Source organism: Ochotona princeps, chromosome 22 (genome assembly GCF_030435755.1).
Source record: "Ochotona princeps isolate mOchPri1 chromosome 22, mOchPri1.hap1, whole genome shotgun sequence".
NCBI lineage: Eukaryota > Metazoa > Chordata > Mammalia > Lagomorpha > Ochotonidae > Ochotona > Ochotona princeps.
In genome coordinates, this window is record NC_080853.1 from 32,645,763 (window position 1) to 32,662,551 (window position 16,789).

The 16,789-nt window shown below is 44.8% G+C and overlaps 1 protein-coding gene across 2 annotated transcripts in view; it reads right to left on the reverse strand.

The window, feature by feature from the left end:
- PLCB1 (phospholipase C beta 1) overlaps positions 1 to 16,789 on the reverse strand; it is a 616,791-nt gene that overhangs the window by 82,546 nt on the left and 517,456 nt on the right. For both annotated transcript variants that reach the window (XM_004593350.2, XM_004593351.2), the window contains exons 24-26: positions 8,212 to 8,344; positions 6,244 to 6,297; positions 2,530 to 2,749 (exon numbers count right to left, since the gene is read on the reverse strand). In XM_004593350.2, coding sequence (XP_004593407.2) covers positions 2,530 to 2,749; positions 6,244 to 6,297; positions 8,212 to 8,344 — 407 coding nt within the window. The remainder of the gene's footprint in view (positions 1 to 2,529; positions 2,750 to 6,243; positions 6,298 to 8,211; positions 8,345 to 16,789) is intronic.

Here is a 16,789-nt window from a genome sequence, read left to right on the forward strand (position 1 = left end):
TGTCTATGAATCAACATCAGCACCAGCCAGGGCTGCTCAGGGTCAGCTCAGCCCTGCAGGATCAGAACCCGCAGCAACCAAGCTCCTTGGGGACTCATCCCACCGCTCAAGCACAGACCCACAGTCCATCTCCCCACAGCGGCTATTGTCTGAGAAGATAAATTGGTCTATGCCAACTCAACTTAATTTTTTCCAGGTTTTTTTTTTTTTTTTTGTCACTTGTAGAATAACTTCTCAAATGTCTGTCTTTTGGCCAGGCCCTAAAGAACTTAGTGAGTCATATGACTCTGCCTCCTTCAATGGTACTTCAAAGAGTTTATCAAAAAATAGAGTGATTCGTGATTTTGCAGCTAGCACCATGGCTCAACAGGCTAATTCTCCACCTTCAAGTGCCGGCATCCTATTTGGGAACCAGTTTGTGTCCCGGGCTGCTCCACTTCCCATCCAGCTCTCCTCTCATGGCCTGGGGAGGCAGCAAAGGATGTCCCAAGCGCTTGGGTCCCTGTATCCACGTGGGAGACCCAGAAGAGACTTTTGACTCCTGGCTTCGCATCAGCTAAAGCTCTGACCATTGCAGACATCTGGAGAGTGAACCAGTGGACGAAAGATCTTTCCCTGTGTCTCTTCTCTGTAAATCTGACTTTCCAATAAAAATAAATAAAATCTTTTCTTTATTTAATTGGATGATTTTAGCACCAAAGAATTTGGAAGTTTGTGCATTATTTTTCCCTCATATGCACTTCCCATGCATTCTTTTTTTTTTTAAGATTTTATTTATTTTTATTACAAAGTCAGATATACAGAGAGGAGGAGAGACAGAGAGGAAGATCTTCCGTCCAATGATTCACTCCCCAAGTGAGCCGCAACAGCCGGTGCTGCCGATCTGAAGCCAGGAACCAGGAACCTCTTCCTGGTCTCCCACGCGGGTGCAGGGTCCCAAGGCTTTGGGCCGTCCTCGACTGCTTTCCCAGGCCACAAGCAGGGAGCTGGATGGGAAGTGGAGGTGCCGAGATCAGAACCGGCGCCCACATGGGATCCCAGCGCGTTCAAGGCGAGGACCTCAGCCGCTAGGCCATGCCGCCGGGCCCCCCATGCATTCTTATAAGACCATTTCTCTGACTTGACCTTGTTTAGTCTATCTACTCCTGATTTGCTGTCTACTCCACTTCCCCACACTCACTGCTCCTACAAGGAGTTCTTATTTTTCCCCCCTGCCTCAAGGATTTTGCACTTCCTTCTCAGCCCGCAATAATTCTCCCTCGATCTGAGAACAGCTGATTCTGCTAAATTAAAATGAAAATTAAAAATGAAAGATTAAAATCTTCCTGTGTCACTTTATCCTGAAGCAACATGTCAAAAGGGCTCCCTGGTCCCTAGTCATTCTCTCGGCCACTGTCCTGGGTCTGCCTTTCCCTCTTGGTGCTTGTCACAGGTTGACACTTGGTGGAATCCTTGCCTGTTTACTGCTCATTGTCCTGTCTGACTACGTTAGCTGTTTGCGGAGGTGAATTGCATCAGTCGTGTTAATTGTGGTGTCCCCCAGGACACAGAAACATATCATGAACACTGCTGGCATGACTGTGCGAGGGATGTTCCAGCACCCTCACCACGGCCCCAGAGAGCCCTGAGGGGACCAACACAGGCGCAATATGTCCAGGGCACTGTAGGGTTTCGATAAAGGCTTCCAAGGACAGTTGAAACTTCTCTTTCATATAAGATAATATGCTTGTTCAACTAGCTAGCTCACGGGAACACCAGGCAAAATGTCCTGCCTGCAAGACCAGCTTCTGTAATATGGTAAACCAGCCCACTGGTATGATACCCAGAGGGTCAAACTGAAAGAGGGACTTTCTATACATCTACCCTCACAATTTTGCTCAATAAAGAAATTCAGGGGCCCAGTGCGACAGCCTAGCAGCTGAAGTCCTTGCCTTGAACATGCCAAGATCCCTTATGGTTGCCAGTTCTAATTTCAGCAGCCCTGCATCCCATCCAGCTCCCTGCCTGTGACCTGGTAAAGCAGTTGAGGACAGCCCAAAGCCTTAGGACCCTGCACCCTGCAGGAGACCCAGAAGAAGCTCCTGGCTTCAGATTGGCTCAGCTCCAGCCGTTGCGGTCACTTGGGGAGTGAATCATTGGACGGAAGATCTTCCTCTCTGTCTCTCCTCCTCTCTGCATATTTGTCTTTCCAATAAAAATACATAAATCTTTAAAAATTAAAAAAGAAATTCAGTCCACAAGCCAAATCAAGCTGCGACGACTCTGTGGCGAATGAAGGAGGTTGGCTGACCCCTTGTGTCAGCGTATGTCCCAAAACACAATGGTACCTCACAACGTCTATGGAAAAAGAAATTAAAAGCTTAATCTGCTTCAAGAGTTCCTGAAATTTCACCCTCTGCTTTCTGATAATATTTACTTCTCAGGCACCTTTTTTGTGTGACACAAAACACGGCAAAGCCATAAGCCATGTAAACGACTCTCTTCTGTCATATCATAAAACAAACCCAACCCAAGAGTCACTCAACTTGCCTTTTCTTGCTGTCCTTCTTGGCGGTCTTCTCCAAAGCCGCCCTCCGTCGCAGGTAGTCGTTCTGGATTTCGTTGTATTTCGTGGTGTGTTCCTTGATGAGGTCTGTGGTCTTCTTGTGGTGTCTCTTCACCAGGTCCTTCATCTCTTTGTAGTGCTTCTTTTGAAGTTTCACAAATGGCTTCTGTTGCTTCAGCTCTTCGATAGTCTGTGCTTCCACTTCTGCAACACATGAGTGTCAGAGCTCAGGGACACGGAGGGACACGGACAACCCTGGGGTCCCCAAGCAAGAGGAAGCGGGGACCTGCTTGCTGACCAGCTAGCTCTTGTCTTCTCCCAGCCACCTGGGGCTAAGCAGCCCAGCCCAAATGTCCGACATTCTGGCTCCGTCACCTGCTAACTCCACAACTAGATTGCCAAAGTTCTTAAAAACCCTATGCCTTCCAAAGATTGGATTCCTCAAAACTAGAGACCCAAGGATGAAATGAGGTGGGTGGTGTTGTTGACAGAGGAGCTGTCAGAATCAGTGAGTGAGGGAAGCAGATGGGATAGTGGGGGTAGCTGAGCAAGTCAGGGCCTCCAGCAGGAAGCTGGCTTCTCTGCCCTCGGGAGCCCTGGTGTGTCCATGTCCACACAGCACTGGTGTCCCTGGAGACAGAGAGTCAGCTATATGGCCTGTGGGAAGGACGTATCCCAGTGGTTGAGGGTTTAGACTGCTAGCAGTCAGCCCTGAGCACAGTTGGGAGACACGAACGCCAGTGCGCAGAGAAGCTGCCTGGGGACCCCACAGCACCTGCTTTGATGCTAAGAACTTCCACTATGCTATGGGCTTATTACAGTTAGAGAGTAACTCAGTTCACGGGCAGTATTTGACATGATTCCTGGCAATGTTCCTGAGCAGCTGGTCAGGTGACTGCTCAGGTCCCACGGCTCTGTCTCACACAGCCACAACTTGACATAGGTTGACACTAGGTGAGCCCTATAGGTTTACACCATTATCACACAGCACATAACAAAACAACATCTTCAAAAAGATTCATCCATTTCGTACAAAGGCACCCGAACGCTTAGCAGTCTCATACCCAATGCTGAGACAATGTTTCATGTGACAGAGCCTGACCTGACACGTTCTGCCTCTTACTGACATATTCCATCAGTTCTGGAGTATGCATTTTCAGAATGTGTTGACGTTTCTGAAATCAAGATGCATCCTACATCAGGTGTCACAGTGCCTCAGTGCCTTCCTGTCTCCGTGATTTATGAAAAGCAAGGAGCCCCATAAATGATGATATTTTAGCGCCACTGAATTAGCATCCATTCGGACCTACACTGAGTCACAGTTCATTTGGCTTTGAACTTTCTGCTTCTGGGAATGAAAAAAAAATGTTACCATAAATATTTAGAATTGTCAAGTGATTCAGAAATAATTTATGCCATGAATAACAGACTTGAATGGAAAATGAGATTGTCCAGGGGACAATCATTAGAATCAGAATAATAATTTATATCCCTAAATGCTAAGGTCTTTAAGCAATCAAAATAAGCCTTTCTTATCGTGTGCCTATTCTCCTGATATTTAAATCCATTTGAGAAGGAAGCTGTGGAGAGAACCAGGTACATGTATTAAGCGGTTTCTCTCAGGCCCAAATGGACTCATTAGGACTGCATAATAAGTTATTGCATTAAGAATTTATAAGGCTAAGGAACTGCTGCATTTTTTTTAATGAATTCAATCCTACTTTTTAAAAGCAGGTTTAGGGCCTGGCAGCATGGCCTAGCGGCTAAAGTCCTCGCCTTGAACACGCCGGGATCCCATATGGGCGCCAGTTCTAATCCCGGCAGCTCCACTTCCCATCAGCTCCCTGCTTGTGGCCTGGGAAAGCAGTAGAGGACGGCCCAATACTTTGGGATCCTGCACCCATGTGGGAGACCTGAAAGAAAGTTCCTGGCTCCTGGCTACGGATTGGCACAGCACTGGCCGTTGTGGTCACTTGGGGAGTGAATCATCAGACAAAAGATCTTCCTCTCTCTTTCCTCCTCTTTGTATATCTGACTTTGTAATACAAATAAATAAATCTTAAAAGAAAAATAAATAAAAGCAGGTTTGAAGCACAGCAGCTACAAGCAGTACAGAAATGGAATTTCAGCTATTTTATCCTATTACATTAAAAAAAAAAACCCTCCCTCTAGATTACTTACTGCTTTTGGAAAGTTTAAAGATGAAAAAGTATTCTTTGGATACACTGCTGGTATAATGTGGATTTATTTCAAGACTCAAGTATCACTCTTTCAAAAGCTACTCAGGCTTAACAACAGCTAACCTATTGGTTTAGACCCCGCCTGCCTTCCATTTTGTGCATCTGTAAACCTTGAGAGAATACTGAATCTGTTTTACCTCTGCTACACATTAATGTGTTGTTTCCCCTCAGTCTGCTAAAGCATGTATTAACACGTTCCCGCAAGCAATTTTTCCGTACACATTTTGTGTATGTTCTTGTTGAATCATACATACACATTTAACGTATTGAAGTACACACAGAACAAATGGACAGCCCCTGAACTTGGAGAAAGCTGAGAGCTTGGCTAACGCCCAGCAGCCTGCCATTTGCTTCCAGGTCTCCCTGTAACGCGAGCCTGGACTCCCGTGGCACGGACTCACGCTGCCCACTGCTGAGCTCCGTGTTGATGCAACTACACAGACCGTGTCCTTCCTTTCCTCCTCATTGCAGCTGTGCCCGGATACAGTTTCTGTATTTCTATATTGATGTCTTACTCTATTGTGTGAATTGATCACTGCTCATGTTGTGTGAGCATACCACAATTTATTTATATGTCTGTGCTACTATTGATGGGCATTTGTGCTGTCCACAAACTTGGGCTCTTAGGATTGATGTTATTTTTGATGCACATTTATGCACCTATTTGTTCTGCATTAACTACTGAAAATTACGACTACTATGTCTAGATAAGTGCATTGAGCTAGATATGTGCCAATTTTAATAACTGAACACCAAGTGTTCCTAAACTGTGTCACAGTTTTTACACACTGCATTTCACATCATATTTTGCATACAGATCGTATTCTGCACACCCTGAATCCAATTTTCTGTTGGCTCTGGGGAAGACATGCGTTCCAGTTCACTGGGTCGTGTTCTCACGAGGAAACACACCGTTAACTACAACATAGCTGTCTTGTAAAACTGCACCAGTTCTATGTCAGCATGTCCCAATAATTATGGCTAATTCTCTATGATTACATCATATAACAGATCTAAACTAGGACTGTCTGTAGACTTTTAAAACCAAATGCTGCAGCAAGTTAATCCTCTGCCTTTGGCACCAGCATTTGACATGGGTGCTGGTTCAAATCCTGGCTACCCCACTTTCAGTCCATCTTCCCATTACGGCCTAGAAGAGCAGCAGAGGATGGCCCAAGTCCTTGGACACTTGACACCCGCACGGGAGACCAGGAAGAAGCTCCTGGCTCTCAGCTTTGGACCAACCCTATGTTGGCCTTACTGGCCAACTGTAGAGAGAACCAGTGGACAGACGACTCTCTCGAATTCCTTCAAGTAAAATCAACAGAATCTTTCTTTAAAAAAAAAAAAGAAGAAATACTACGGATGTTATTTTTGAGACATCAATGGACAATTTTTCCTCTAGAGACACTGTAGAATTCAGCTCCTAATTTCACAGGCGCACAGGGTCACGCTCACCTGTTAGAACACTCTGAATCAGATCTTCTGTTTTTGCAGGCGCCTTCACAGAGCCTGCAGTGTAAGCATACAGTAGAAACAAATCAGAATGTGTACATTCTACTCTTTCTGTAAAAATGAAAACAACAAAACGACAAAGATCGGACACTTTTTCTCAAGAAATATTAAATTGCGAGAAAAATATTTATTAAAAATTACTTCTAAAGGAATGAAATTCTACCATTTGCAATAAAATGGTCCCAATGAGAGACCAGTATGACCAGTGAAATAAGCCAATCCCAAAAGGACAAATATCATTTGCTCTCTCTGATATAAGGTATCTTCATGCAACATATAAGACCAATAGATATATAGGTAATTATGCATAAGCATATATTTATTTAGAGTAACTGTATAATAGAGGCACATATATCGTGAAGTGGAGATACACTGCAGTATGCACCTATACTGCTGAATCAAAGATGGACTCCCAACAAAACTGTTAAATATATCCTGACAATAGGATGCTGGACTTTGTACCATTGCCCATACCTACAATGTCATGATATGCTTAAATAGCAGAATGGTGGACTTGTGACTGTTGCTGAGGACTGTACCATTGTAATAATGTGAGGTTAAACAGTGAGGGGGGAGTGGAAAGGGAAGTCTTTATTTGAAAATGTTCCCGCTTGTTTATGATAGAGTCATCTTCTTGCTATTACTGAGTTCAACACTCTTAAAACTCTAGCTCTTGGGCAAGATGCCTGGCCTAGCGGTTAAGATGGCTACATTCAATATCAAAATGCCTGAGTTTGGTCCCTGATTCTAGCTTCCTGCTGATACAGGTCCTGGGAGGCCCAAGCTTTTGTTTCTTGACATCCCCAGGTGAGATGTCTGGCTTGAAGCCTCAACCTCTGGCTTAGGTCCTAAGCCTGACCTAGGACCTTGTGGGTATTTTGGGAGTAAATCAGCAAATAGAGATGTGTTCTCTCTCTCTCTCTCATATACACACTGTCTCTGTTTCTTCCTTTCAAATAATTCAACAAAAATCGAAACAATGTCGATCAGTACATCCAAGTGTAATTTCCCTTAAATGGTTCATTTTTTTTTAAATCTCACTGTCTACCCTGGAATGTATTCTTGTATCCCAAATAAGGGCCGTGTGTCTTACTGCTATGGGTCCTAAAGGCACACCTTCACAGAAGGACAATTTTATTCCTCTTATTTACTCTGGTAACCAAGGGAACACAAAGTTTTCAGAGACATTCTCTCAATCCTGCGTGATGAGCCAGGGAAGTGTCCAACAGAGGCCTACCCTAGGAAGCCTAGTAGCTACCCTGGGAAGAGGGAAGAAAACTCAGAGAAAGCAGGGTGAGGTTAGATGTCATAACTGGCTGCTCAGAAGTGTCTGGAAAGGGAGGCTTCAGAGTTGCTAAAATAAGCAAGGACTTCAAAAACACGAGGAACTGGGCCCATCCCGACTTCACTCCCGCCCAGCTATCTGGTCTTGGTGAGGCACTTCATAAGCTCCAAAGTGCAGCTTATCCAAACAATAAAATCTGCACTCCTAGGCCAGGTACCTGTGGGGAAAACGAACGCACGGGAAGGTCCAAGGAAAAAAGTCGGCACAGATTCAACACAAGAGCTCATGGAAAGGAAGTCAGAGACAGGAGGAGTGTGCTCTTGAGAGAGGCATTAATGGAGAAAGACCGAGAACACACCCTCTTTACACAGCTTGCCAGCACGCAGATCCAATACTGTACTAAACACAGACCCAAGAGGCTTCCAAAGTTGCCCTGAAATCCACTGAGCATTTGTGAGTCCCTCTTTGGCTCTCAGCCATTCATCCCTTCATCCGTCCGACACTCACGGAGCACCTGTCACACCATGCCTATCCCCTCACTTGACACCCCCATCCCCAGCCACCAAGACCTGGATTAAGATGACCTCCTCGAGGGGCCAGGAAACCCTGATCCTCAAGTCACTTACCTGGAGCTGGCTGGCTGTGCAGAACCTGTGAGGTGGGTTTGGGGGCCAGGGAGGAGGTGTGATTCACCCCATTTTCAGCTGGAGTCGTCTTGGCTTCACTCGGTGCCTCTGATAGTGTTTCTCCAGGGTCAGCCTAGAATTCACAAGGACCTTTGTCATTTCCTACAGTTCTTACTGTTCTTTAATTGCCTTCCTGAACCAACATGGCTGTAATTTATAGCATTTTTATCATTCCCATCTCTGGACACTGATTTATCTAGTCGGCCATTTTTTCATGGCTAGCAGGGTAAAATGGCAAGGTATGGGACCAGCATTGTAGTCACTGAGGGTCCCAATTTTCACAGCAGACTATGCCCAAGCCTGTGGTGGGGTCCTCCCACATGAATCCTGAACCTAACTGTGATCATAGGGGAACACTGTCACTTGGATTCAAGCAGAGCATGGGCCAAGAGATGGACAGTCTTCCTCCTCATTGCCCTCATCCTCACACCATGTGGAAAAGAGATGAGCCATCCTGGCTCCTACGACCATCACATATCACATGAGCAAAACTTCCAAGCTTCACATGACTCAACAAAAACGAATAACTAGTTGATGCTATAGGTCATTCCATTGGGAAGTTCTTTGTTTCACAGCAGGAACAAATTGATGTGGTGGGTAAGAGTGCAGGCTTTGAGGTTCCTGCTGATGGACTGGGAACGAAGGGGAAGATGGCCCTGCCACCCACGTGGGAGACGAGGATGGAGTTCCTGGCTCCACAGCTTCATCCTGGACCAGACCTGGCTGCTACAGTCATTTGGATAAGTGAACCAGCATATGGAAAACCTGCTCACCCTCTCATCTGGTCACTCTGTCTTTCAAATAAGACTTAAATAAAAGTGTATGTTTTGGAGCCACAATTACCAGAGTTCAAATTCTGACCCTGCCATTTGCTGGTGATGTGATGCTAACTAAGTCACTTAACTGTATGTGCTTCACTTTCATTATCTGCACAGCTCAGCAATATGTATTTACTAGATAGCATAATTATCTGTTTTGCATAGTTCTCAACAGGACTGAAAAAGATGTTTATGAAGTTGTTACAATCGTTCCTGGCACACAGTAAAGGCATGTGTTAAACAATGGGTAACTGGTTAAACCGATGAGATGTTACCAATTATTAACAATAAGAAATGCATTGCAACTTACAGACTCTCCACCTCCATGCTTCCTGGCAGCTAGATTACTGCCTCGATACAAGCTAAGTCTTTAGTAAATGCTTTTTGAGAATAATTGTCCCAGGAGGACATACTCTCTCAAGGTTTTTAGTAACTCTAAATGCTCCGCAACTCTGCATCTTGCTTGTTTCCTGAAGTGATACGGCGGCACAGTAGGTTAAACCACTGTGGAAGATGCCACCTTTGATCCGGAAGTGCTTAGGATCTAGCCTTGCCTCTGTTTTGGATACAGCTGCCTGCTGCTTCTCACCCTGCGAAAAGGCAGCTGCTGACTTCCCCTGGGCCCCTGCCACCTGCTGTGATAGCAGCTCCTGACTCCCGGCCTCAGCCTGCCACAGCCCCAACTCTTGCAGACATGTGAGGAGTGAAAGAGTGGATGGAAGATATATTCATGCATTCATTTTCTTTCTGCCTTTCATGTGAATAAAAATCAGCAAACCTTTAAAAATGAACAGAAAGTCCACTCATTCCTTTAAAAAATGATCTTCTGGATCTGGGCTGCTCTTAGAGACAGCGCGTTCAGCCTAACACACCCTCTTCTACTGTCCAGCAGAAAGTCAATCAGGAAATACAGTTCCCGGATGTCACCTGTAATCCAACACTGTAACATGGCATAGTTGGCAGACTGTCATACAGTGACATTTTTACAAAGCCCAAGAGGGACACGAGTGATGCTGAGCGATGCTGATTGTCTCCAGCGGTCTCCCACCTCTCCCCAAAGGCATCTTTCACTCAAGGACTGCAAAACTAATTTAATCTGTGACAGAAGCCAACCCTGCCTGTGTGCCATGCCTGTTGAGGGCTCTTGGTTTAGAGGGAGAAGACAGGAAGCCTGGGAAGACGGCTTGTCATGTGGGGACACGACCTTGAACAAGGAATGAGGTGTCACCACCACACACCAGGACAGATCTACTTCTTGAGAAAGGATTTCTCTGACTTGCATCCACCAGCACATCTCCGTTGAACCATATGCCAAGGTCATTTGGTAAGACATTGAAGCTGGAGAGTCACAGGGCAACGTGGGTTTACTTGATGACCTTAAAGGGACTTTCCCGTTTTAAAAATGGATTTCTTTCTTGTATCTATGGGGCTAGCAAAGTAGTGTCATGGGTAAGCCACCCATTGCCATTCCGGGATGCCGTACGGGTACTGGCTCATGTCCTGGCTGCTCCACTTCCACTCTGGCTCCCTGGTAATATGCCTAGGAAACCAGTGGAAGATGGCTCAAGGTGTCAGGCCCCTGTACCCGTATGGTAGCCCCTGAAGAAGTTTCTGCCTCCTGGCTTCAAACCAGCCCAGCTCTGGCCGCTGTGGCCATTTGGGGAATGAACCATTGAATGAGTAAGGATTTATTTCTTTAGTCCCCTCTCCATGTGTGTGTCTCTCTTTCTCTCTCCCTGCCTTTCCAATAAATAAATAAATAAATCTGTAAATAAAAGTTGTGTCTGGCAACACAGGTCTATTCATCCATAGTGAATCATCAGCAATTGGTTTCCACATCTTATAAAACATTTCCCTGTTTACCTCAGAGGCACTCATACAGAAAAAGTTAAGTGAAACAATAAAAATCAAGAACTGAAAAGAAGTGGGGGAAACGTGGCTACAGTATGTAAGTCGAAAACTTAACTTCTTGATAGAAGGATTGAAAATTTGAATAATTTCCATTGTACGAGTATATGAAGTGAAATACAAGAGCCAAATTCCCATTCCACTCACAAGAATCAGACGTCAACACATACGACATTTCAAAACTTAATTAATGTTTAGAATCTAATTAAGCCCATCTAAAGGAAACCAGCTTCAGAAGATAATATTTCAAATGTTCTAACCACTGTTTGCTTAGCTGGGTGCAAAGAGCTGAAAGAACCTTAGAAGTAAGCTCCTGCCCTCTAGTGGCCAAAAGAAATCATTATCATAATTTCCCTTTGGCATAATTTAAAGATTAAGATCTTAGAAGAAACAAATTACACCTAGTTCCAAATTGAATATAAATGTCTTGAAAATACAACACAGAGAGATCAGTAAAATGTTTGTTGAATAGGTCACAGGACTAGGTTTTACAGAAAAGAGGAGGAGACATTTATTATGCTGGTTGAAAAACATTTCCGTTCTGGCCAGCTACAATTTGGATCTTGGTTGGCACAATTTGGATCTTGCTCTAGTGGTTGACATGAGAGGCACAATGCCTGTGACCCACGTCAAAGTAGCTGGGTTTAATTTCTGCTCTGGCTCCTAAGTTTATGCTCCTGGACCAAGTTCAGGTGTGCTTCCTTGCATAGCCTGGTCCAGTCCAGGCCAATGTGGGCATTTGGGGAATGGATACGAGCTGTCTTTCTCTCTCTGCCTTCAACTAATATTCTTAGAAACAGGAGTCTAAGGCAATAGTCGTAGGGAATTGGGTTTTAGACAATTTAGTTGGGTGTCTGGCAGGGTCTTTCGAATGCTGGGTATATGCACAGACTATGACAGGTGCTGGCTTGGGCAGTGTTTGCCGGGCTCATCTACCAACCAAGTGCTTTCTGCGACAGCACATTTACTGGGATACCAGATGGACAAGCGATGAGGACGTCAGCTTTCCAGAATATGATGAGTAGCATCCGCTGTTCCGTTAGGTGGCACTCCAACGTGGGCAACGGGTGTGCCCTGGGTAGTTAGCCTTTCTGTAAGGAAAGGGCATCATCGCATGCAAGGCCAGTCTCTCCTTCAGGTTTCTGTAGGTTGGATGACCTTCGAGAATACGTCCACATCTCCTAAAAAGGCAAACTCCCCACTTTGGTGGAGCCTGTAAGGTTCAGGAATTTGGATAAGCAATTGCTCCTACAGGCTGATATTCTGCTACGTTGTTATATGAGGGTGGAAATATTTATTGGAAAGGAATTCAAAAAAGATCTTCATCTTTCGCTTCAGTGATGTGGATGAAGCCCTGCTTAGCCATCTCAGAGAAATGAAACAATATCCAACAACCAACCGAGTGTAGTCCTGTGAGAGCAGCACCCTGAATTCTTGTGCTGATGGATTATTTTGCGGCTGAAATTTGCATCTGTATTCAAATAATTCCTGTGGAAGATGCCCATGGAATCACACGGTGAAGGGGGGAATCTCCGCAGCCCATTTCAGGAAAATTTCAGCTCCCACACAGAGATCCGATCCTGTAATTGCAGAATTGGAATCCACGCAGTCTGAGGATCTACTGACAGCTTTCTCCTTCCCCATCAGCACCAAGCGACGAGCATTCCCAACTGTCTGCCTCGGGGGCTGGACAAGGTTGGGAGCAAAAGGTCTTGGGTCAGAACATTCTCCAGGGTGGCCATCACTGCTTGGCAGGTGAACACATTCTCTGTAATTTCGGATTCTTATGTCGGGAGGTAGACATTTGGGCTAACCAATGGACTATCTAACCAAACGACCCACTATAGAAACCTCAGTAGCCAAGGAACACGTTTTGATCATCCTCAGGGATTTCAGCAGGCAGTTCTCGACATTCTGTTCCAACTCAAAATCCACTCCGAAGGCTGCTTCTGTGGCAGGCAAGCATCCCGCGTGTCGGTTCACTCGTCCTCGTGACCCGTTACAGAGGCTGAAAGATGGATGGAGGGCCCGTCCTGGCTGAGTGTTATGAGACAACGGCAGCTTTTCTTTCAGCACACCGTGGTGGCAGGGCACAGACCCTTGTCCCTCAGGGTGTGCTGCCTCGCCTCAGGCACTGTGGCAAGTGCCACTCATCTGCGACATTAGGGCTGGCACTTCCTCATGATGCCCTGGTCATTACATTACACTTGATCAAGGGCTGATGTAGAACAAGCAGCATAATGCTGGATTGCTTGTGTTCCAATCCAACTCTGTGACTCACTGATGGTGTGGCCCTGGCAAAGAACTGACCTCCTAGGAGCCTCAGTTTGCTGATCTGTGAAATGGGAATAATATTAGCAATTAGGACATATTTCTCTAAAAGTAGGGAGGGGAAGGAGAGGAGGAGAGAGAGAGAGAAAAAGAGAGAGAGAGGGAGAGGAGAGAAAGAACAGGACAAGGAGACAGCGGGGGACAGGAAGGGAGAGAAAAAAAGAAAGGCGTTTTTATTTTTGCCAATTCCCTCCCCAGATATCTCTTAAATCTGATGCTGGGGCAGGCTCGAGTCAGAAGCCAAAAACTCAATCCATATCTCCTCCGTGGGTGGTAGGGACCCAAGTACTTAATCTGTCACCTGCCACCTCCTAGGGTATACCTTAGCAGGGAACTGGATTTGGGGGGCAGGGAGGGAGCCAACATGGGCGGCAAGCAACTCAAGTGGCATTTTAACCTTGATACCAAATGCCCAACCAAAAACATGGATGCCTAAGCTTCTGTGAGTTGGTACATGACAGGGCTCAGTTACTTCAGGCACTTAGTAAAGCACTCAGTTAAAAGCTGATTATTTATTTTTTCCACTCCTCTTATCTGCTAAAACAAATCATGCTCAAATATTGCATGTTGGCATTAACATTGTCACTATTTTCTAATCAATGCATTAAATATTTTTTTCCTATGCAGGTGTGTCTTAAAACTAGGAACAACAAAAACATTTACTTATATTTTGGTAGGTCATTCTAATGAAAAATGTTTGAGTTTTGCAATATTTAAAAAGTATTTGTAAAATAAAAGTCAGTATAGAAGAGGCTAGAATATACCAAAATGCCAATAGTAGCTGTAGGTTTCCTGAAGGGTTTTACTTGCTTGTTGTTTCTGTTCACTACAGCTTAAAATCTTTCTATGTTATTTTTTACTTAGAGAAAAAAAATCTAGAAACTCTGTACAGGTTTTGTTATGAGAGCAGGCCTTTAGTCTACAGATTTAATGCCAGTTAAAATACCTGGGTGTTGTGCCTGGTATGGTGGCCTAGCGGCTAAAGTCCTCACCTTGAACACACCAGGATTCCATATGGGTGCCAGTTCTAATCCCAACAGCCCCACTTCCCATCCAGCTCCCTGCTTGTGGCCTGGGAAAGCAGTCGAGGACAACCCAAAGCCTTGGGACCCTGCATCTATGTGGGAGACCCTGAAGAAGCTCCTGGCTCCTGGCTTCAGATCAACTCAGCTCCAGCCATTGCGATCACTCAGGGAGTGAATCATCGGACAGAGGATCTTTCTCTCTCTCTCCTCTCTGTATATCTGGCTTTGCAATAAAAAAATCAATAAATCTTTTTTAAAAATGCCTGGGTCTCACAGTGAAGGCCCTGGGATCCATTCCTGGCTCCCGGCCTCGAGTCCATCTTCCTGCTACTGCAGGGCAACAACAACGGCTCAGGTCGCTTCTGTCACCTGTGCGGGGGACCTGCACTGGGCTTCCAGCTCAGCTTCAGCCCAGCTGTGGGGGGAGCATGCAGAGTCAACCAGAGGATGGGAGCTCTCTGTGTAGCTTTCCGTCTCTCTCTCTCTCTCCAACTCTACTGTCTGTCAAACATAAATAAATGAAAAGGAAGACTTTGTTAGGATTCCTATTAGTCTCTCGACTTCACTAACACACCACCCTAGGTTCTAACTTTGTATGAGACAAGATAAATCCATTAACTTGAATCTATAAGTCCTTGACTTTTAATCAAATTATATTTTTATATACAATTATATATATGCTTAATAAGATTATAATCTGAATAATGTCTCTCCCATGATTTGAAATAAATGTGTATTTCTCAAGTCACAGAGGAAGAATTTAACTTTCCATTTGGTTTGCAAGCTAGTGGTGGAAGAGAATTTATTAGACAATTAAAAATGTGGTATTGTTTTGTAGTCCAAAAGTGTCTTCATGTGCAAATAGAAATGACCTTTAGAAGTGTCACGTTAAAAGGATCATACTAGAAAAGACTGCTGCTTAAAATAGCCGCTGCAGTGCCCCGCATGTCCTAGATAGAATTTTCTTTAGAGAGAATCCCTGTTCCTTATTTTCAGTGGCCTCATTGAAACAAACGGACATTACTGCGAGACAGATGAAGGGCACACCAGCCTTCAAAGGTGTGAAACTGACTTTCCTTTGCTAGGAGTACATGGTGAGGGCAAATGACTTTCTTTGAGTTTCAAAACTGAAACTTTTCACGGGCTTAGATGTCACAGGGAAAAAAAGTCGTATTTTCTGTATTAGACCAATATGGGATCTGTGCAATTCAAGGCTTCCGAAATGACTTCTGACCTGAAATTATATTTCTATATTTTGATATCCCTTAGTTTTTCTCCCAACAGATTTTTCTAAAAGCTATTTATTTGAATGCAGAGAGAAAGGGTGTGGGGAGAGAGAGAGATAACACGAAGAGCGAGGACAGGAGTCAAGAACTCTGATCTGGTCCCCAACTTGGATAGCTGGGACACGAATCCTGGGGGGAATCGTGTGACTTGAGGGTGGAGGCGGGTGGCTCTGAAAGCAGCACCTGGCCTCCGTGCCGAGCACCGGTGGGTAATGCCAGATACAAAGATGAGGTTTTCAAAGGATACCTACATGTGCCAAGGTGCTTCCTGCACTCCCAAAGGACAAGGGTCGCCCAGTTCTCACTGTGACTTCCCTCCAACCCCAATCATTAGAGAATTCATCTTCTTGTGGAAAAATCAGCAAAATGTTCCATTAGGGGATCTTGGTTTTGGTAGCTGTGCTATGTGAACTGAAATACGTGTCTTGGAGTATCTTCCTGAAGTGAGTACTTACTGCTCAGGGGTTATGGCTTACAAGCAGGTAGAAGCTGCGTGCGTGAATAATAGGAGAAATATTATTTCTACATAGTGAAACTTTGCTTCAAAACTTTTCTCTCTTTGAAATAAAATGTACGCAGTGGACTGAAGAGATTTCTGTTTTCTAATCAGAGATTGTTCCAAACAGCGATTTAGTTATATTTACCTAAAATATCTTGATAATGGACCATGTTTTTTAAAAAAACACATCATTAAGGAAAAAGAGCAAAGAGGTTCCGAGGTTCCGATGGATTCCTTAAGAGAAGCACTGACTTAATTCTGGTGCTCACGGGAGCAAACTCCATGTGCAACCTAAAAAGCATTCTGAACAATAAATACACTACTGATTGTAGCTTTGACACAAATACTGTGTTCTGGGAGTTCTTGGATAAAAGTAATCGGCGAATTATTAGATTGGTTGAAAATCTCTGAAAATTCATCACGGTTAACGGCATCCACCAGACTCCAACCGTCCAGCAGTTCTAACACGATGCAGTGAGAAACCATCAGCAGCAAGAAACCGCAAGACTTCTGGCCCTCTGCAAGGTGACAGCAGCTCCCACATCAGGAGGGTTAGTCTTCAACTGGAAGAACAACCATGTACAACACTAACAAAATGCAGTCGCCATGTAACGGAAGCTTTTGCGTAAAGAGTTTGGCTCCGGAAGTAAC